This window comes from Pygoscelis adeliae, unplaced genomic scaffold, assembly GCF_000699105.1.
Source record: "Pygoscelis adeliae isolate BGI_AS28 unplaced genomic scaffold, ASM69910v1 Scaffold182, whole genome shotgun sequence".
NCBI classification, from domain to species: Eukaryota; Metazoa; Chordata; class Aves; order Sphenisciformes; family Spheniscidae; genus Pygoscelis; species Pygoscelis adeliae.
Window position 1 is genome coordinate 55,850 of NW_008824669.1, and position 20,789 is coordinate 76,638.

A 20,789-nucleotide genomic window follows, 5' to 3' on the forward strand; every position below is an offset into this window, starting at 1 on the left:
GTTTTTGGTAACCCATCTCCTGACGCAGTTTTTCCTCCCACCCTCATGCTGCGTAGCCGCCGATTTACCGAATCCGGCCTCTTCCAGACTTGCTTTGAAAGGTGAATTTGAGCTTTTGGAGCTCAAAATTTAAAAATGTCAACAAACCGTAATTTCAGAATTGATCTCTGAGCCTGAAGGGTGCTCTTCTCGCCCCAGCGTGCCAGTGGCATTAACTCCTGGGAGACGTGGTATCGCTTCTCTATTCACGGGGCTGATGGACAAGGAGAAATGCCTGGAGGTTTCTGTAGGATCAAGGGTTGGGCTGGGAGTTTTTGGGAGGGCCAAGCCCCAGCCTGTGGTCCCTGATTGCCCAGGAAGGTTTGGAGAGGAGATGGGAGGGGAAGCGGATGGTCCTGCAAGGCTGCTGGAGAGGATGAACCTCCAGGAGATTGGATCCATCCCATTGCTATGGGCCCTTCTGCAATGCATTGAAACGCAAATTTCCCCTTGGCACCAGCGCCGGGACCTGTTTGGGGGACCCTCACCTGCAGTAAGGGAGATACACAGCTCTGGGGCACGGCTGGACGGCACACAGGAGGATTTCTCCCTGCCCATGGTAAGTCCAACCTATAGGAGAACCACCAGGATTCAGGAGCTGTTACCGAGGCGGGGCGTAGTAAATGCCGATCAGGATTTCTTTCGGGTTTTATCCCACGGACGAAACAGTGCCAATGACGGATAAATTTGGCTGTGGTTGACACGTGGGACCTGGGGAACCCCCCAGCTCAGCCGATGCCTGACCACGGCACGTCAGGCTGATGCTGCTTGTGACCCACCTGGGCACGGCACCCTGGCTCCGGCTCCTGGACCGTGCCAGAGAAAAGCCCAGGCTCCTGCAGAGCTCACTATTATTATTTTTAAAGGTAAGAGAGAGCTGCTTGTTCCCCATCTCCACGCATAGGACGACAGCTAGAAGGAACTCCTCTCTGGTGCAGGCATGAAGCAAAAGCCGATGGGATTTATCTCTTGGACCAGGAAGCCCGGGGACCCCGCCGGTACCTCCGAGCATCCCCCAAGTGAAACCCAGGCTCGGTGCTGCCTGCAGAAGTGTGGGAACGGTCTCCGTAACCACCCATTTGGCCTTCGCACAGGTCCTAGGCGCCGGGGAATCTCATGGACCGCTTTCCCCACCTCTCACGCACATGCAGACGCTCATTGCGGTCCTGTTCCTCAGCCGGTTGTATTCACCGCACCTTCCCCAGTTGCAAAGGCACTGATCTGCTCCAGGACCTGGTTTCTTCTCACAGCTCCGTCATCAACGGCCGCCGTGGGGTCACCGGCAGCACCAGCGGGGTCTGTGCAAGCTCCCTCCCCGTCTTGGCTGCGGGGCCACACGTTCATGTCATGTATTTGGGCGTCTAAGAACGACGCGCGTGGGGACAGACATTAAACACCGATGCATTTCCCTGCGGCGGGGCTGGGAGAGGAGGCGCAGAGGCTGAAGCAAGCCCAGGACCAACGCAAAGCGCGGTGGAGGTGGTTGCTCCCGTCAGACCTTCGCCACCTCCCGGCATCGCTTTCCCCAAGTGGAAACTTTTGACGGGAAAGTTCTATGGGAACTTTCTATTGAAAAGGTCGGTGCTAATAAAGTCCAAACACTTTGTTTAAATGTTATTGCTACAGCAACATAACATACATTGAAACAAAATGCTTTGTTTGGTGAAAAACTTGGACGATTTTAGGACAGAATGGAATTTTGAAATCTTGGCATTTCTCTTGAGAGGGACTTTGCATTTTTTCCCCATTAACTCTGTGGCACGGCTACGACTGGTGGGAAATGGTGAGCCGGCTTTGATCCGGCACGGGATGAGGCATGGGCTTAGCATCCAATCCACCAAGGCTTTGCTCTTTGCAACGCCGCTAACCCGCCTCGAAGGCTGCAGCTCCGAGGGGCGCGATGCCTTTGCAGGGGACGGAGGAAGCCAAACCTCCCTAAGAAGGCTGCGTTTCGGTGGCCTGTCCTGGGACCATCCATCCTTGAGACCCTGCGCTCATCTTTAACAGCGAGGATAACCAGAGCAACTCTCCAAGAGTTACAGGCAGTGGCTGCGTCCCTGGAAATGTTTAAATCATTAAATTGTAGCCCAACGATGGGATATTTTTTGCAGAAATTCAGCTCTAGGAATTAATTCAGAGAAGTCCTGAGCAGTGGGATAGGCAAAAAGCTAGGCTCAGCAGTCACATTTCTGTAGCCACACAAGTCTTCGGCTTTATAATTAGTGATCGCAATGTAGGATCCAAGACGGAGAGGCCATAGAGTCCTGTAACGTGCATTATTGTTTTAATATCGTCGTTCTTCTTGTTGCACCCCAGGCAATAATCACTTAAGCTACAGTTCAGCTTGCAAACACGGCAGCAATGCGTGTTTTAAGTGCGAACATGCTTTGTCACTTAGGATTTATCTTTGTTACCCATTTTGCCACCAGCACGAGCATTTAAACACCCCGCTTATTATTCGGTTTTAGAAGCGGAGCTGCTGGAAGAGGAGCCCATCCCAGCTCTTCGCAGGTCTGCCGTGTTTTAGGAAAGCCAAGCAAACTTTGATTCATGGGGTTTCTTTATTTGCCGCTGCCCGGGTTTTTGGCGGCCACGAGGAATGCACAGAAATATTCCTGTGTCTTGAAAGCTTCACATCTGCAGCAATGCCCACCCATCTGCTCCAAAATCTTGGGTTTTCTGCAGGTTATTTTCTCATTTAATACCATCTCGGTGGCCCCAGGGGCCCAGGGACCGTCCCCGCTCTCCGCTTGGCTGTCTCCCGCCCCAACTCCAGTGCTGATAAGCTCTTTCCAAAGCTGGTCCAGATGCTCACAACCTTGATTCGGTGGAACAAGCCAAACTCCTGCTCCAGCACACCCTGGAGCTGCAGGGTCTGGCTGTAGGTTGGGGCGGTTGATGGGGATGTTTAGGGATGGATCCTTGGAAAGGGTGGCTTTGGAGGGAGAGATTTGGATGGCTTTTACCCCTCGTTTACCAGCAGTGATTTGCCTCGCTGCGAAAGTTTCTCCCACCCCCTTGATGCAGCAACAGAAATTACGGGAAGGACCCGGGAGTAATTAGAAGTAACACGACAAAACCATTGGTTTTCCCTGTGCTTTCATCAAAATAACCCAAAGCAACGTCTGGCGATTGTCCGAAGGGCTAAACAGGGGGTTTATATATTTCTAATTTATAGCCCTATGCAAACATCCAGGAATGACCCCATTGCCCATCACCAGCCATTTTGGGGAGGCAACGGGCAATCCGCCCTCCATCACCGGCGGTTTTCTGAGCAGGCTGGACAAACCCCACCAGGAAGGGTGCCGGTGCGGTTGGTCCCGCTTTGGGGCAGAAGGATGGATCAGGTGATGCCCCACGCCACGAGTAACGCTGCCTGGTAGGTCACGTCACCTACCTTCTGTGTCAGTACGGAGAAGATCAGGTGTGGGGACACGGTTGTCCCCTGGGCAGGGGACCCAGCCTGGGGGTGCCGCACCGAAATGGGCTTTCGGGGGCAAATAAAACACAAGGGGTTATGAAAAAGGAAAGCAAGCATCATGGATCAACTCGGTCACATTAAGGACATGGGTCACTCCCCGCCACCTGACCTTGGCTGTGTCTAATTTACCTAACGTGGATGTTGCTTATGATGGCCGAGACCTCGACCGCAGGCTTCAGAAGAGCAGAAAAAGCGAGCTCTTTGGCAAATTGAGTTGAACTCATATAAAATGCTTTGCATGGACTTTAAGGTTAATATCTAGCTTCTAGGAGATGCAAGAGGAGGTGATCCTGAAAGCCAGCAGCGCAAGTCGGGAAGCATTTAAGAAACCCAAGGCTCTCTCCCTAAGCAGATACGGGGTTGCATGGAGCACTGGGTGACTCGCACTGGCTGCAAGTGGCCTGCACCTCATTTCAACACCTCATCTATTTATTCATGGCCTTGCAGCAATGAGCCGAGCTCCCAGCCAGCGGTGGGGATCCCTCTGCCACGGCTCCACCTTCTTCCGCCTCCTTTTTGTATTTATTTTGCAGCTCAGCTGCGTTGTGGTGAGCTCCGAGCACACGGTCACGTACAGCATTTTGCAAGAATACTTCTTGAAAAGCAGGACCCCTTTCCCCTCCAATTTTCTGGCTGGGGCCCGATGACACACGGGCACAAACCACTCGCCTCCAGTGAACCCGCGCGGCTTCCCGGGCCAACGCACGCATTTCAGTTAGTCAAAAATTAATTTGTTTGAGCTAGAGAAGGGTTTTCCAGAGGAGACTTCTTAGAAAAACTGAGTTTTTTTGGGTTTTTTTTTGTTAGCAGGTTGAATGGAGTAAAAGGCAGAAGTGGTTGGCGAGCCTTCGGCGCTGCCGCACGCTGTAGCGTTGGGTGCAATGGATGTGATAAACGGGGAGTCCTTCCACAGAGACCCAGGTCCAGCTGAGGTAGGACACAAACAGACGGCAAATCCCCTTGGGACAGCGGCAAGGCAGCAGGGGAGCGGGCAGCTGCGGAGGCAGAGCCAGGAGAGGGGCCCAGTCCCTCACCCGTGGACCTCCAAACCCTTTGCACCCCTCCCACGCGATGGGGAGAGGGACCAACCCCAAGCGGAGCCGCAGCACCGCGCAGGATCCGACCTGGCACCAGGAGCATGGGCTGAGCCATCCCCACAGAGGGAAGGATCCGTCCCTCCGCTACGTTTCCCAGCAGACACCATTGGGGATATCCCCCCCCCCCCTTATCTTCCTTTTCTTCCGTCCTAAACAGAAGGAAGGTCTCTCCCAGACCACCACCAGTGATAGCGCGTACCCACAAAGAGATGGGGAAATGTCAAGCTTTAAACATTTATTTACTCAGATGATGCATTTTATAGCATACAGTGGGTCTGGATGTTCTATAAACAAAGACTGAATTGCCACAAAGAGTTATTAGCTCCCTTGTTTTAACAGTCTCTGAAATGCTGAAACGATGGGTTTGTGTTTTCTCTAGTATGAATATCTAGTCTTTATTCTCCCCAAAACCTTTTTCCTTTTTTTTTTTTATTTTTTAAAATTTTTTTTAAAGCGCTTAGTTTAACAAATATGATTAAATTAAAAATGTCGCTTTTTCAAATGCAAATAAATACATTAAAAAAAAAAAAAAAGAATTGCTAGCATTAACTCCGTGTTCTGCAGGACACCGCAGCTCCCTTGGCTATCGACAGTGGACTTCGCAACCCTTAGTGTCGTTTCTCCTGGAAAAATACTGAAAGTATCTCCGGACTGGCTAATAGCTAACACCAAGAAGAGCAAAATTAGTGTAAAGCCATAAAATACCCAGCGGGGCAATTAAAAAAAAAAAAAAAAATCATGTTTAAGATTTTGAGAGACTTCCAAGTGAGGGATGTTATAAAAATAAGCATGAAAATAAATCATAAGTTATTCTGACAAGTTTTCCTTCAAAGCCATCAGTCATGCCAAGAATAGATACTAATTAATCTCCTTCGGGGGAAGAAGGGAACCAAGCAAATCACTCACTTCTCCTTTTTTTCCCCCATTTTCATTTCACCTCCGTATACACGAGACTTCTCCAAGCAGGGGTGAAATCCCTCATGGGGAAACGGAGCAAATCACTTGGCGGGTAGCAAAAATCTTCAGTTTGGAAATACTTTCACCGGGAATGAGGTGAATTAGGTGCTGGGGAGTCTGGCAGGGAGCAGGCAAACCTGCTCTGCATCCGAAGGGGGACCGGCACGGCAGCGGCGCAGAGCACTGCTCCTCCGCAGGTGCTCCGGCCGCTCGCCTTTACACCAGCCCGAGGTTTGGCCCCACACATATTTGGCCCGAGGAGGTTATTTTCCCCTTTGCTGACGCAGTCGTATGGGGAAAAATATATTAAAACCCCATGCGGATACTTTTATTGAGCGGCGAAGAGCGAATCTGGCTCATCTGGGGAGACGTAGCCGGTGGCTTGACACCTTCAAAAATACACATTGTAGAATTACCCTCTTTGGCGACCGTGTCTAAAGCAAGCCAAAAAAAAGAGAAGAAAATACTCGATGACATCCCGAGGTGCTCTCACCAGGGATCCCAAAAACTTCCCAGCGCTGCTCCCCATCCTGCCCCGTCAAATGACCTCGCGGTACCTCTTTTCCCAAGACAGTACCATGGTTAATGATGCCATGTGCCCGCCGGCTTCCTTCTGATGGACTTCAGAAAGATACCATTGGCAGCGCGTAATTTTGGGGGAACCCCCCCCACTTTTGGTCAACATTTTGATTCTCACGTCTCAACGGAGCGACTGACGTACCAAAGCGGTTAATGGCTGGACGAACGTACGTTAACAGCGGAGATAAATGGCAAGACATTAAAAAACCGACGGATTTCACATAAAAGTTCTTCGGTGGGAGAAATCCTGGTGTTGGAGGGGAAAGTCACGGGCCAAGCCTGGTCAGTGGGGGCTGCAGGATTGCACCCCAATGGGAAAACTGAATAAACCCTCATGGCTGGTAGGGGTAGGGAAATGCTTAAGCAGAAATTCTGCCATGTGGCTTACACTTCGCCTCTGAATGCCTCCTGATGCGCTGATGGGTGAAAATTCAGGTTTTTAGAAGCAAAATCTCCAATTCTCCAGGTTTTTTCTTTTTTTTTTTTCCTTCTTTCACTACGTCCCGAGAGCAAATTCCGGGGGAAGGGAGAAGCTGCAGGGGCCGCAGCGGTGGTCTGGATCGCTGCCGGCAGGATCCCTGGCACCCCGACCCATCAGGCTGTGCCCCCGTTGTAAGACATTTCTGTTCTTTCAGGGGGAGGGGGAAAACAAAAAAAATCGAGACAAAACTGGTTTTCAGGTCTTCTCCCAGAAGACTGATGCCGTGCCTGGGCACGCTGCGATGGGTGTCAAATCCCCTTCTCCTCCGCTCCCCGAGAAACCAGGCAGCAGGAAAAGCCAAGAGCAACGGGCGCAACCCTGAGCCTTATAATACTGATGGGCTTTGCCGCCTTACGTTCAGCGGCTTTGCCGCCTTAATCAAGTTCAGCTGCTCCTTAATACTATCAAACCCCATTGCTACTAACGGAGCTGACCCAACGCAAGGCGCCGTCGCCACGGGAAGCTCCCGGGCTCGCATCCACGAAGCAGAAATTAATTTTTCCAGACCAAAAGTCCAGCGCGTCCAGCAATAATTTTGCTGCTTTCTGGGTAGACAAGAAAATTGAACCTCCTGTTTCCAGCTCGCTCCTCTTGCTCCGTGTGTGGATTAGAAACCGTATCAGCAGACAACCAGATGAAAATTCGAATAATATTGAACCGCAGCATCAGGACTCTCATCTCCTGCAACGCATTCTCTGCTGAAAATTTCTGCCCTTAAAATTTTGCAGCAAAAGCTTCCTCCCCATTGCGGACAGACCGACACATTCATAAGGCACCCGAGAACATACTGCACATCCAAAGAGGTTGGGGTGAAATCTCTCTTCTCTACAAGCCACCAGAAATTCAACATTTTGCTTGGAAAAATGGGTTTGAGCTGCTGAGTTCAAACCCAGCCTGCCTGGTCTGGGGTCCGTGTGTGCCGGCGCCGCGGCACAAATTCTCTTCTTATCACTGGGAAAGGAAAGTAAATTGAGTAACGGGAAGAAAATGGGACGGGCTGCCGGCATCGTGCCTTCCTTGGCTCCTCTTCCACTGTGCAGATGGGACGGGGCAGCTCGCACCCCCATTAGGCTTCACTGAAACAAGCACCAGAAGTGATTTAGTAGGTAAAAGCATCACTAGACAAGACAATAAGGAGACCACCAAGTCTTGTTCATGATTCCGGGAGCGAAGCAACAGCGTGGCGCGTCCCTCCGTACCAGCCTCCTCGCCCTCCGGGCATTTCCTCGCCCAGGCGGCATGTCGTCATCACCAACCCCCCCCCCCCCCACCCCCCCCCTCCCTCGGGATGCTGCGCCAAATCGGGATGCTCCGGCACGGAGCAACCCGGGGATCCTGGAGCAACCCGGGGATCCCCGAGCAAACTCTCCCCCTCCGAACACATCACCCATCCCTCGAGGACACGGTGCCACTTACACAAACCATGGGACAGAGCCGCTCCTGTACACCGCACACCTAGAAACACTGGATAGCAAATTCAGCTAGTTAGAAGCCAGGCTCAAAACCTCTATTTTTGGCTTTTCCTATTTTTTCCTCTTCTTTTTTCCTCCTTTTTGCCATACATTGCTTGTCTTCTCTTTACCAGTCTCCAAAGAAGAACATCAAACCTTCATTTCTCCCTCGCCCTGTACATTATTAGGCCCGACTATAACAGGCCTGGATTTAAATGTATAATTACAACCATGACAGTAATTACAATAAAGCACTCCTTCAATGGAAACAAAAAAAATTCTTACAAAAAAAATAAAGGGGTTATAGTGGCTGAGGGATAAACGGTGACTTGAACAGCAAGAGCCACAGAATCCCCTGTTTCTCAGAGCTCCCAGCTCAGAGGACACGTTTCTCAATCCATCGAGGAGGTCGCTGGCAAGACGATGGTGGCTATGTTACTTCTGCAGTGGCTTTTGGACTCCTTTAAAATACTCCTTCCGCTTCAGCATCTTCACGTAAACCATTAGTCAGCTCGCGGGAAGGCGTTGCTTTCCCCGCCTCCGAGCTGCCCGCAATTGTCCGTTCAACGATACAATAAAATAAGAAGAAAATACAAACGCCCGAGAAAAAGAAAACCCAGTGCAAATAAGAAAGTCGTCCCGCTCTCCGATCTGCTCTCGAAGGGGTGGCGAGTAGGGGGACACACACAGAAAGTTGAAGACAAGAGGGAAGGGGGGGGGAACCTAACGCAAGCCCCGCTCGACAAAAGCCATCAATTATGAGCGTCTGGTGTAGTGTGTGTCTGGCTTTGTCCTCCCGAGACATCTGCTGCCTGCTGTCTCCTGCCAGTTGGCCGGGGCAAGGCAGGAGGACGGCGTAAAAACAATACTAGCCCCCACTTGGATTTGTGTTGGTTTTTTTCTTTCCCCCCAAATTCTCCGTCTTCTTTCGAAAGCCAAACAATAACCCGGCGGGATGCGTTGCTGCTGCTTGAGCAATGAGTTCAGAAAAAGAAACAAAACCACGGCGGGGAAGAGGGGGGGCACTCGGCGACGCGGCTGAAAAAGAAACATGCTTCTCCCTCCCCACCCCACGAACGTATTCTCGAGCATGCTGGGGTTTTGGTCTGCTGGGGGATTTGAATCGGAAAAGCTCTCGCCGGATCCCGTCAAGGTGCATGTCTTCTTCTCGTCCCTTCCCACCCCACCTTGCCCTGCCCCTCAAGCCGTCAGTTTTTGGATGGTCTTGTTGTAGTACTGCGTGATGGTGGGCGTCAGGGGGTTCCAGTTGTTGGCGTGCAGCTCGATGACCTCCAGCAGCAGGGACCGCGTCAGCATGGACTCGGAAGGACACAGCATCTTGTCGCGTGCTATCGCCAACAGCTCCGTCATCATCTCGGGCAGCTGCTCCTCCAGCAGCCGGCCGGTGCTCTGCAGCTGTCAGGAGAAGAAGAGGTCAACCATGGCATATTGATCCTTAGGGGTCCCTTCCAGCTTGAGATATTCTATGTTTCTATGATTCTGACATTAAAACACCGTGCTGGCTTTCGTAGACGCCCTCCACCCCTCCAGTCCTCCCCTGCTCGATGCGGCGGGGCGGGCAGGCAAGGTTAAAGGCGTCGTGGCTTTTGAAAACCAAAACCACCCGGCAGCAGGCTCCCAAGAGCCGACCATGAAGGGCGAGGTTCTCAAAAGCATGCGCACCGGGCTGCCGGAGGAGCGAATGGTTCAGCTCTCGCTGACTTCAAAGGCGGCAACGCCAGATTGCTTTTGGGGAAAAAAAAAAAAAAAAAAAAAAAAATTCCCACCTAAAAATCACGCTATTGTCAAAACAAAGTGCAGGCTGTGATGTGGTATTCCTGCCTTCTACCCGGCCCTTCATTTACTCGCTGATTCACAGCTGTCAGTGACTCCCAGTCATTAATCGGAATAAGCAGAGCCCTCCTGTATGCATAACAAATCCTGCCCTGCCGAGATCTGCATTTATACCCAGCCTGCCGCTTCTCTGAGAACAGCCAAGGGTTTTTTAAAACAATTACTCCTTGGAGAGCCTCCATGGAGCAGCATAAGCCCTAGATGGTCCCACAGTGGAGAAGGTCCAAGCTTGGAGTGGACAGCAATGAGCCCACCACCACGGAAGGCTCGTGGGGCTCGAACGCAGAGCTCCCCCGAGTCCTAACCTGAAAAATGCAAGCTCTCCTCCTCGGCTGCCTGTCGCTTTGCTGAATTTCAACCATTCAGGCGGCAATTTCAACCGCTCTCTGCAAGGAAAGCATCCATCGCCACGGGCCAATCACTTCCCAAGAGCGAAGTTAACAAAACTCTGCTACACTTGTACCAGCATTTCTCTGCAAAGCTGCTGCTGAGCACAGCAAACCTCTCTGTGTGAGCCACGGGGCAGCTTTTGCTCCAATACAGGTGTTTTTGCGCTTAAAAAATAAATGCAGGGTGAGATTTGAAGGAACCAGGGTGATATAATTTTGTGATGGGACCCCAGCTACCAAGCTTTTTGCACCCATTTTACATGCATCAAAAGTCCAGTGATTAAGAGTCTTAAGGGCCATCTCTCATCTCACAGTGATGTCTTTTATTTACTCCGCTCTGGTGAGACCCCCCCTGGAGCACTGCGTCCAGCTCTGGGGTCCTCAGCATAAGAAAGACATGGACCTGCTGGAGCGGGTCCAGAGGAGGGTCACAAAAATGATCAGGGGGATGGTACTCCTCTGCTATGAGGACAGGCTGAGAGAGTTGGGGTTGTTCAGCCTGGAGAAGAGAAGGCTCCGGGGAGACCTTATTGCAGCCTGTCAGTGCTTAAAGGGGGCTTAGAAGAAAGATGGGGACAGACTTTTTAGCAGGGCCTGTTGCGACAGGACAAGGGGGAATGGCTTTAAACTAAAAGAGGGGAGATTTAGACTAGATAGAAGGAAGAAATGTTTTACGCTGAGGGTGGTGAAACACTGGCACAGGTTGCCCAGAGAGGTGGTGGATGCCCCATCCCTGGAAACATTCCAGGTCAGGCTGGACGGGGCTCTGAGCGACCTGATCTAGTTGAAGATGTCCCTGCCCACGGCAGGGGGGGGGTTGGACTAGATGACCTTTGAAGATCCCCTCCAACCCAAACCATTCGATAATGCAAAGAGGCAACCCGGCTGTTTGGGTTTGGAAACATCTAATAGGTGCTTGGCACGTGCACAGCCAAGGACACAAGGGGCAAAGCAGTGAGGACCGGGGCGGGTGGTGCAGGTGCTTCCCTACCTCCATGGAGCAGCAAAGCACAGCGTCTTCCTTCACATCCTGAGATTGCAACAACTGCAAAAGAGAGAAGACACAGGCGGTGAGAAATGCCTGCCCTCTTCCTCCCTTACGACCTTTCTTCCATCTCTTCGTCCAACTTGGCTTTTGCCACCTCCAGGAGGGAAGGACAGAAAATCAGGACAGGAGGAAAGTGATTATCAAAACAAAAAATTAAGATAAACAGTGACAAAACACGGAGTGAAGGGTATCACCAGTGTATCGACTGCTGAGAGCCAGCAAGCGGGGCAGAATATAGATAATTTAGATTAACAGCTTTCAGAATAAATTTTATTTAGCTTACATTGCTTTTTTTATCCCACGGCAGGCAATGAGAAAATGCACTCGTTTCACATACATGGCGACTAAATACAACCGTCAGGTGACAACACTCAAGCAGCACGGCCCTGGGAGCGGCTGTTTGGAAGGGAAGGGCTCTGCCCGAGAGGCAGCCACCTACCACCGAACCTCTCGGTCCCCGTGGGGACGCTCTTCTCACAGCCACAAAATTACCTGATGGGAACGCATTACTTCCAATACGCCGTAATTAATACGGCTCCTTCTAGACTGATTATACAGTGGTGCAAGTGCAATGGGTTGCAGCGAAACTATGGTGTCCTAGCTGCACCAACCCCAACCCTGCTCTGCTCTCCATGAACTTTGTATTACAAACACGAGCTTGTAAGCACGAGCAACTTTCAAGAGAGACCCAAAACGTTGCTGTGCATGGCATGGGATGGTGAAGGAAGATGCTCGCCCCTCTCGGTTCAGACTCGGGGCATGCGGTGAGGGTCAACGGCTCTACCTGGCAATGGCAAAGCGTAGGAGCTCAGCACGTCTCACCCCACAAACCTTGAAACCACGAGCAAGGACCCTCGAAACCGGATCAAAAATACACATTTTTCTTTGTTCTCATCTTTATGACTTTGTCACGCACACAAAGACATCGTTTCAGGCTTTTTGCTAAAACCACAAGAGAAAACACAGTTTTCTGGTTGTTTTTCAAGCAGATAAAAACCACTCAGATTCTCAATCAGCCAACAAAGTGAGCTGGAGTGTTATCAAACCATGAGGCGGCTGATAAAATCACCGGTGCTGGCAACACTTGAAGCTATGGCCGCTTCCACTCCATCACCTTGGGTTGAACAAGCCTCGCTGGCCCTGAGCTAATCCCTACGTGCAGCGTGGAGCTGAATGCATGCACTAAACACTGAGAAAAAGGAGAAAAATTGGGAAAACTGGCTTTATTAGTATCTGAAATTCATCAGGGAAAGGCAAACTTTGGAAAAGTGGTTGGACTAATTAAAACTGCCCATATAAAAATTGCTCAGCGTAACTAAATGTGCTCCAAAGTCATATCCTTTAGTTCAAATCACAGTTCTGATTCTCAGCCTTATCATCTCTCCTTCCCACTCTCATTTTTTCATGTTTCCTTCACAAATAAATGCCTATTTGTTTACCAGCTCCACAACTGCTGGAAAACAGCTAGGAAAAAAAAGAGGTAATTCAAGGAATTATCATTGCTCTCAAAGTTTTGTCTTCACCCTCTTCTGTTTTCAGCAGACAGCAGTTTGTTTGCTTTGAAGATGATGTTTACAGCATCTCGATGAGCATGCGGTCCATCGGTTTTTATCTCGCATTAGCCAAAGGTTCAGCCAGGGTTTTGAAGACATGCAACAGTCCCGTCCCCAAAAAAACCCCCCCCAGTATTTTTCTGCTGAGTTGTTTGGAAAATGTTAGTTAAGCCCAAGCCGCATGCTCTGAGATAAGTTCTCACAAACAGTTCACAGATTCTTCGCGAAAAAACATGAGATTATTTTAAACCCAACAACAACAAGGAAAAAAAATATCAATTAGGGACAAATATAAACAGGCAGTAGTCCAGAAATTAACTCCTGGCGTATTTAGCTTGTGAACATGGCATGAAGCAGGGCTGCAAATTAAATATATATTCACCTTTCCTATTTTTGCTATTCTTTAGTAAAGAACATTACGTGAAAATTAAAGCAAGAAAACTGGCATTAGGATTGATTAGGAAGGACCTATGGTGGCCCAACTCCAGCCCTTCCTCTGCCGTGGTCTCCTTGATGATCCTGCTCTCTGCCAGGGATACGTGGTCAGGGAAAGGCTGCAACTTCACTTGGGCTTTCCCTGCCCCAGCTTCCTACCTGCAGAGTTGGGACACGCTTCCCTACCTCAAGAGGTGGTTGTGAGGATGAATACGCCACTGTCAAGTGCTCGGATATTTGGCTAATGAGGAATAGTCTTATCTACCTACGATGAAACAGAAACACCTACACCCAGACTTGGGCAGGCACCCTCTACCTTCATGCTGCCCTCCTGGACCTCATCTGGCGTGACCTGGCTGAACAAGGAGAATGCATGTGCTCCATCTTGTCCATCAGGGCACCATGTGCTCCACCTCATCCGCTGAGACACCATGCGCTCCACCTCATCTGCTGAGACACCACGTGCTCCACCTCATCCATCCAAGCACCACGTGCTCCACTGCTCCATCAAGGCACCATGTGCTCCACCTCGTCCATCCAGGCACCATGTGCTCCACTGCTCCATCGAGGCAGTAACAGATATCAGTCCCAAGGGCCACAGTTCAACCTCTGCCTGTGATATGTGGGTTGGGGAGGCCCACAGCCTGCCCACCAAACCCAGGCACGGCCCTGCGCAGCAAAGCAGGGCCCAACAGGCAGATCTGCTGGTGCTCTGGGAACCAGAGTCCAAGTCCATGCCCACAGATGGTTGTCAGCCACCTGCATCAGTGCAACGGTCTGAAGCCAGGAGGGTCAGAACGATGTCACTGTTTCTCTGCATGTTCCTGATCATAACTATGTTTCTAGCACGCTGGAGGGGGGCTCTGGAGCTTCCCTGGGGTGTAGGCACCAGCTGTCTGCTGCTGACCCCTGCATGCTGGGACAGGAGGAGATCAAGGAGCCCAGTTTACTCTCCCTAGCCTGGCATGGGCACTGAACTGCTGCTGAAGGCAGACAGTAAGGGTTGGACTGCAAGGACCGTGCTGCCTAGGGTCCTGCCATCAATGTCCTCACCCACCGATGACATCTTGCATGTATTTCTCAAAGGGTTGCCCCATCCGAACACCAGGCACCCCAAAGCAGCAGGGTGGTTGCTTCAGCAAGAGCACAGTGTTTCCCCAAGCTCTTTGACCCCCACGTCAGCTTTGATGGCACTGCAAGAAAGAATGGTGCAAATGGTTCGAGACCTCCAGGGAAATCACAACCCTGAAGTACCGGCACTTATGTGACCATAAACCTGAACCCAACCAGTTGCATTCGTCATTTGCAATCTAATTCGTATTTACTTAAAATATTTTAACGTAAACATGCTATACCCATTAAATTAGCACTCCCACATTGGAATTATTATTTATTTAACTATTGATAACCGCTCCTCCCTGCTGCGTGCACCTGCCCAAATCCCACCATGGGCACCATCCCATCCCTCTCCACCAGGTTCCCACACGGTTCAAACTGGCTGATGAACATGGACGAGGGAGTCGAAAAAGGAGTGTGAGGGAGACAACAGGGCAGGTGAGCTGAGACTCACACGCTTCTCGGTTTAACCTGTAATCATCCCCCGGAGGCTGGGGCTGTCTGCGAGAAAAACTTCCCTTTGCTCTCCAGCCGGTTTCCCCCGTATCGGGCGAAGCCGGGCAATGAAAGCAGCAGTTCCTGCTGGAAAGCAGACAAAGAGTCTGCTTGATTTCCTAAGAGAGGAGGCTGCGTGCCAGAATCTGCCCGGCCAGTCATATAATACCCAACCTTGGTTGCGAAAGGCTTCTCACTTTTGTTTCTGGTGCTGGACTAGCAGCTTTGCAGACTGGTGGAAGACATCGGGCTCCTCCTCTTCCAAATTTCTGTGTCCTGCTGAGAGATGGAGCACTGGGCAAGGTCCTCTGCGAGGCCAGCGTGGCTGGCTGGGCTCCGGGTGCTAAATATTTTCATAAGCAACCCAAAATGAATTGTAGGGTCTGCTCCTGAGTGCAACCGGTTTCCGTGGCATGCTACTGGGACCAGTCTCCCCTGGCCTCTGTGGCCCCAAAACCTGCTCTTTACGTGTTTGCAGAGGTAAGCATCATAAGCCCCATGGGGTGGGCATGTAACGGCGGGTGAGGGGGGAAAGAAGCCCCAAAACTGCAGCTGTGCTTCATCACGGAGAGAATCGGCTTGGTCCTCCTGAACAGCAATGGATGCGCATGCATGCGACGCAGACCACCAGGAGCAAACCAGAGAGCTAAGTTGATGGAATTCACATACCCACGAATATTTGGGTTTATTATCTGCTTTCTGAGATCATCTGGGCTGCTGAGAAGCTAAAGTGCTTACTTGGTATTCTCAGGGGTGCCCACGCCATAAGCAGGACCGGAGAACCTGCCCCACCGTCCCTTATCACCAAACCGCGCAGGTTTAATTGTGTTCTTCAGCAATTCTCGCTGGGAAATGGAGTGGGAGCAGCCCAACGCATACATTACCCTTTCCAGCTGCAAGGATATTTCTCCTGCGAGGCACAGTACTAATTATTGTGTACGATATCACTTGCAAAATGACATATAAGCAACGCTTGCCACAAACTACCTCTTAGCATGCAGTGTTTTCTGATGCTTTGGTGATGACTCTAGCATGAAAGCACAGAAAGCTTGAAAATATCCACCCAGAGCCACGGAGAGGTTGGGATGTCTTTGAGACCCAGCGAAAGCTGGACTGACCACAGCCCACGCGCCGCTTGCCCCAGCTCCCCGACGGGCATCTCGGGTTCATCCATCCAGGTGGCAACACGCATGGACATCTAGACAGCCTCGGGCACGAAGCTCCAGCCTCGCAACCGCTCTGCGGTCCCTGCCCACAGGTATGCTTCTCATCTAATGCGTAGGTCACGAGGAGGTGCCTGCCGGTATTCCCCCCGGGGAGCGTGGACCACGACCGCAGAGGAACCAACGTGTTGCAAATGCATCATCCAGGTGTAGCAACCAGCTCACTGGTGTAAAACAAGGCAATGGGTGAAAACAGAGTCACATTTTCATGAGGAAGAAGGAAAAAAACAGCTACTTGTGCCACTCGGAGCTTAAGCAGAATAAACATACTGCCCTTGAAAAGGTGCAGGAGAGATGGTGCTTCCCAGTCCTGTTTTTAACCAGAGGAGCCCTTGGGAAGGGCCGTGGTGGACTTTGTCCTCAACAAGACGGATCTGTTCCAGCTCTGCAGTCGAGGTCATCACAGAGACCCCCTTATAAGGGGGCTTAGAAGAAAGATGGGAACAGACTTTTTAGCAGGGCCTGTTGCGACAGGACAAGGGGGAATGGCTTTAAACTAAAAGAGGGGAGATTCAGACTAGATAGAAGGAAGAAATGTTTTACGCTGAGGGTGGTGAAGCACTGGCACAGGTTGCCCAGAGAGGTGGTGGATGCCCCATCCCTGGAAACATTCCAGGTCAGGCTGGACGGGGCTCTGAGCGACCTGATCTAGTTGAAGATGTCCCTGCTCGTTGCAGGGGGGTTGGACTAGATGGCCTTCAGAGGTCCCTTCCAACCCAAACCATCCTGTGATTCTATGGTTCTATGATCATCCCCTACAACCAGGAGCGCTGTTAAGGCGCAGGGTGTGCTGTCCTGCTGACACGGCTCTGGAAGCACTCTTTGTGGTCTAATGAATCACAGTTGGGGAACTCCTACCCCAAAAACCTCCTGGAAGCCCCGCGGTCTGCCAGATGGGTCCTCCTGGGAGCACAAGCCAGTTCTGCTGCACTTCACAGGCTCTCCGCAGAAAGACATCGATAGTAATTTTCTGCTTTTCCAGTGGCCCCTTATTGACCTACTGTCGCAAGTCTTTAAGGAAGATGCCTGAGATAAGATCCATGGGACTGCTCGGCTGCTCTGCATGGGGAGAGTCACGCACTTCTCTGAGCTACAGGCAATTGCTACAACTCCACTTTTCTTATTGTCACACAGCACAGGGTGGTGAAAACAGCCAAGACTGGGGAAAATGCAAAGTACAAACAAGGGTGTGGGGGATGAGTAATTACAAAACGCTCCACCAGCAAGGCCAGTTTCAGGATTTCTACAATCTGTTCCCATTAGAAGTATGAGCTCCTCGACCCAGGACATCGGAAGGTCAGCTGGGCTGATCCTGCACCCACCAACAAGCTGTGCCAGTGCCACCCTCTCTAAAGGGGTACCGAGTCCCTCTCTGGGCATACCCTGGGAGCTAGGGAGGTCAGGTGAGACCTTTCCCTCGAGAAGAAACAAGTCAGCACTTGGAAACAGAAGCCCTTTAGAAGTAAGTCCACAGGCATAAGTGGCATCTTCTCGGCTCCCATTTGATGCTGAGGTTGCCCAAACACAAAGTTTTGGGGAAAACCTTTCCCTTATGGAGCTGCCTGTGCTGATCTCTGCGTGAGGCACAGGCTCTGCCGTGCTCCAAAACATTCTTTGTCGGGCTCCAAAAACCCAGCTGAGCTGGGTGGGAGAAGCAGGCTGCGTCGGGCCGCAACCACTAGCAATGGTGCTTCCCTCTGCACGGCCTTCTGCTCACGCCTCTCTGGGGATCTGGTGAAGTCTTCACGTCCACTGAATATGCACAAGGTGCCACCAGCCCATGCATCTCATGGAGGGGTCCCTCTTCCCAGTTCCCTGACCGGAGTGGCCTGGTCTCAGCCCGGGTGAGAACATGCTGACAGCAGCTTGCGCTGCTCCATTAGGAAGAGGCCACCAGCATGGGTCACTGCTGGTCCCACAAGCAGCTGCCCAGAGGAGGTGGCACAAGGGGGGAAGGAGCTCTGGGCTGGAGCTGCTCGTGCCGGCACGGCTGCGTCAAGAGCTGTGTCCATAGGAGGCACTTTCCCTAATGTATTTTGGACAACTTGAAGGAGTTTGTTTGGTGGCACCTACTCCTTTTACAGTTACGTGCTGCTCTCGGCTGAGGAGGAGGCTTCTGTTCTATTACTCAACCAGGACTCCCTGGGAGTATGGTAAGAAGAGGTTAGTTTGTTTATTGCATCGAGTAAACCAAAATGCTGGTTATCCTCCTTGTCAGGCTCCTGAGGAACTCAGAGATACTTAACAGCAAATTGAATTAAGGCCAGAGGAACAAAATCCTGTACCCAGTCGTGGGAAACTCCTCCTACTCCTTTCCACTGTAGGCAAGGGAAACCATGAAACATGACTCTCTCCCCCCGGATCTGGAACAGCTGAAGGGATTCCTGCGAAGATGGAAACCATTAAGAGGCAATTACTGGAGACAATGATGAAGAAAATCTGGTCACTCATCAACCCAGACACTGCAATCCAACAGTAGCCTGGTGGTTACACATCCCCTGGCTGGAGGTGCACCTTCAGGACCCAAAGGTGGGTGAGATAGACGGACAGAGCCACCCCGTCTGCACGCACAGGGAGACCGAGCCACCCAGACGACCAGCTTCATCCTGCCCAGCCGAAGACATAATAACCCTGGGAGAGGAGGATGTGATCTCATCCCAAGGGTCCCGGGGAAACACAAAACATGGAAAGAAACAGCGGCGAGACCATCGCGCTTGATTGCGACGGGCTCCACCCTGGCTCGCCGGACGCTCTCCGCTTTCCTGGCTCTGCGGAGGGAGAGAGCGCATGGTGGCAGATGCAAATAGTTGTGTTTACATCCCATTGAAAGGGTTTTTGGGAACTAACAATGCCTGGTACGGAGGGCGAAGGAGAAAAACAAAGCCACGCGAGGAGGAGGGACCATCCTGTGAGATGGTATCTAGCTTCATTTCTTTATCTGCCCTAATTGCTTCCTCTGCCTTCTCCATGGGTCCCAGAGAAACAAGGGTGGCATTTCCCCTCCCCTATTTAAAATATGCCATTACGGTTTTAATGCTGGGACTAAACGAGTCCCGTAGCTTTCCAAGAACACATGTTCCTGCACATAAAATACTCCACAGAGCAGCTGGGCTCAAAGGCATCGCACAGCCCTCCTCGTTTTGGTCTGTCCTCATCCACTCCCAAACAACACCTGATCTCCTTCACCTTAACTCTGCCCTTTGACTGAAACGATGCCGATTAAAGGGAATTTTTTTCCCCCCATACAAGCTGCATTCACAGGAGGGTTTTTGCCAGCACAGCTACAGGGGTCTGCGTGCGCGGGAGCTTTTTGCACGGCTATTTATTTATTTATTGCACGGCAGGCTCGGAGGCATGGGGACAGCCATCCCTGCCGGGAGCGTGGTCCTACAGACAGTCACGTGCCCGTCCCTCCTCTTTGCAGACCCCTGCTCCCACACACTACCTCCTGCCATGGCTCTGAAGGTCCCCATCACACCACACATCAGTGTATCCCGCTTGCTCCAAATCCCAGACTTTTCTCCCAGCTCTTCCAGGTCTTCAGTCCTCTTCTGGATTGCCACGACATTTCCCCACTTGCTTGCTCTCCCCATTTCTCCTTACTTCCCATGTCCCCGACCCACAGTCTCCTCTTTCTCCCTCCTTCCCTGGTATCCCTTCCTTCCCATGCCTGCATCCCTCATCCCTCTTCCATCCACAGACCACTACCCAGTTTGTCCCAATCCCGCCGGACTGCAGACCAAACCACTGATTTTTGCAGAACCAGATGGGGGGACCAGAAGGAGACTTTTATGAGAAGGTAAGTCCTCTTCTTCACAGAGGACTTATTTCCTCTGGTCAGATCTGGCCTCACGGAGCCACCTCATGGAGGGTGGAACGGTGGCGCGGGGTCAGGATCTAGCCCCCTTGGTGCCCTTGCTCATTCGATAAAGGAAAAATTCTGTCTCATTCTCTGACTAGGAGAATAATCTTAAAAACCCTAGCATCTCATTATACTGTCGAAGATCCCTTTTTGACTCAAAAGGCTGATACTTTTTAAAAAGTGAGAGTGATTAAAAAAAAAAAAAACACCCCACGTTAAAAGATACAATTTTCTTTTCCAAACAGCACCACCCTCCTTGATCATCTGGCTGCAGCCGGGAAGGTTTTCCTCTCTCTTCCTCTGAAGGAGACAGTGAAAAGGCAGTGCCCTCTTGAAGTTCAGACGTTAATTACCGTGTTAGAATATTTTGCTAAATTACACAGCATGGCCCCAGGAGATAACAGGCACTAAGAGAAGGGAGGGGAGTGGATACCCGTCTACATGCTGCACCGCAGACTCAGACGTGGGGGAAAGGCAATTAGACGGGGAGTATTTATCCTCCCTGCACCACCACCCCGAGGCTTTCAGTTAGCAGCGTGTACCAAGGCAGGGAAGCGATGGGAGCGTGCCAAGATTTTAAACGATGCTGAAATGGGACCGTCTCTGCCAACCAGACTGGAGGTAGGAGACAACTCCTGCAGAGGAGCAACTGTCCCGCCTGCTGCCAGCCTGCTGGGTCTGCTCCCCGCCGCCTCTGTGGGGCTGATTCACTGCTCCCGGGCGCTGCCC

The 20,789-nt window shown here is 51.3% G+C and overlaps 1 protein-coding gene across 4 annotated transcripts in view; it reads right to left on the bottom strand.

The window, feature by feature from the left end:
• Positions 1 to 8,004: 8,004 nt before the first annotated feature.
• The window catches only part of CTIF (CBP80/20-dependent translation initiation factor), a 147,839-nt gene continuing 135,054 nt past the window's right edge, over positions 8,005 to 20,789 (bottom strand). For 3 of the 4 annotated variants that reach the window (XM_009322961.1, XM_009322959.1, XM_009322957.1), the window contains 2 exons: positions 11,320 to 11,373; positions 8,005 to 9,501 (listed from right to left, as the gene is read on the bottom strand). In XM_009322961.1, coding sequence (XP_009321236.1) covers positions 9,286 to 9,501; positions 11,320 to 11,373 — 270 coding nt within the window. In that variant the 3' untranslated portion in view covers positions 8,005 to 9,285. The remainder of the gene's footprint in view (positions 9,502 to 11,319; positions 11,374 to 20,789) is intronic. The other variant, XM_009322960.1, reaches the window with a different exon arrangement.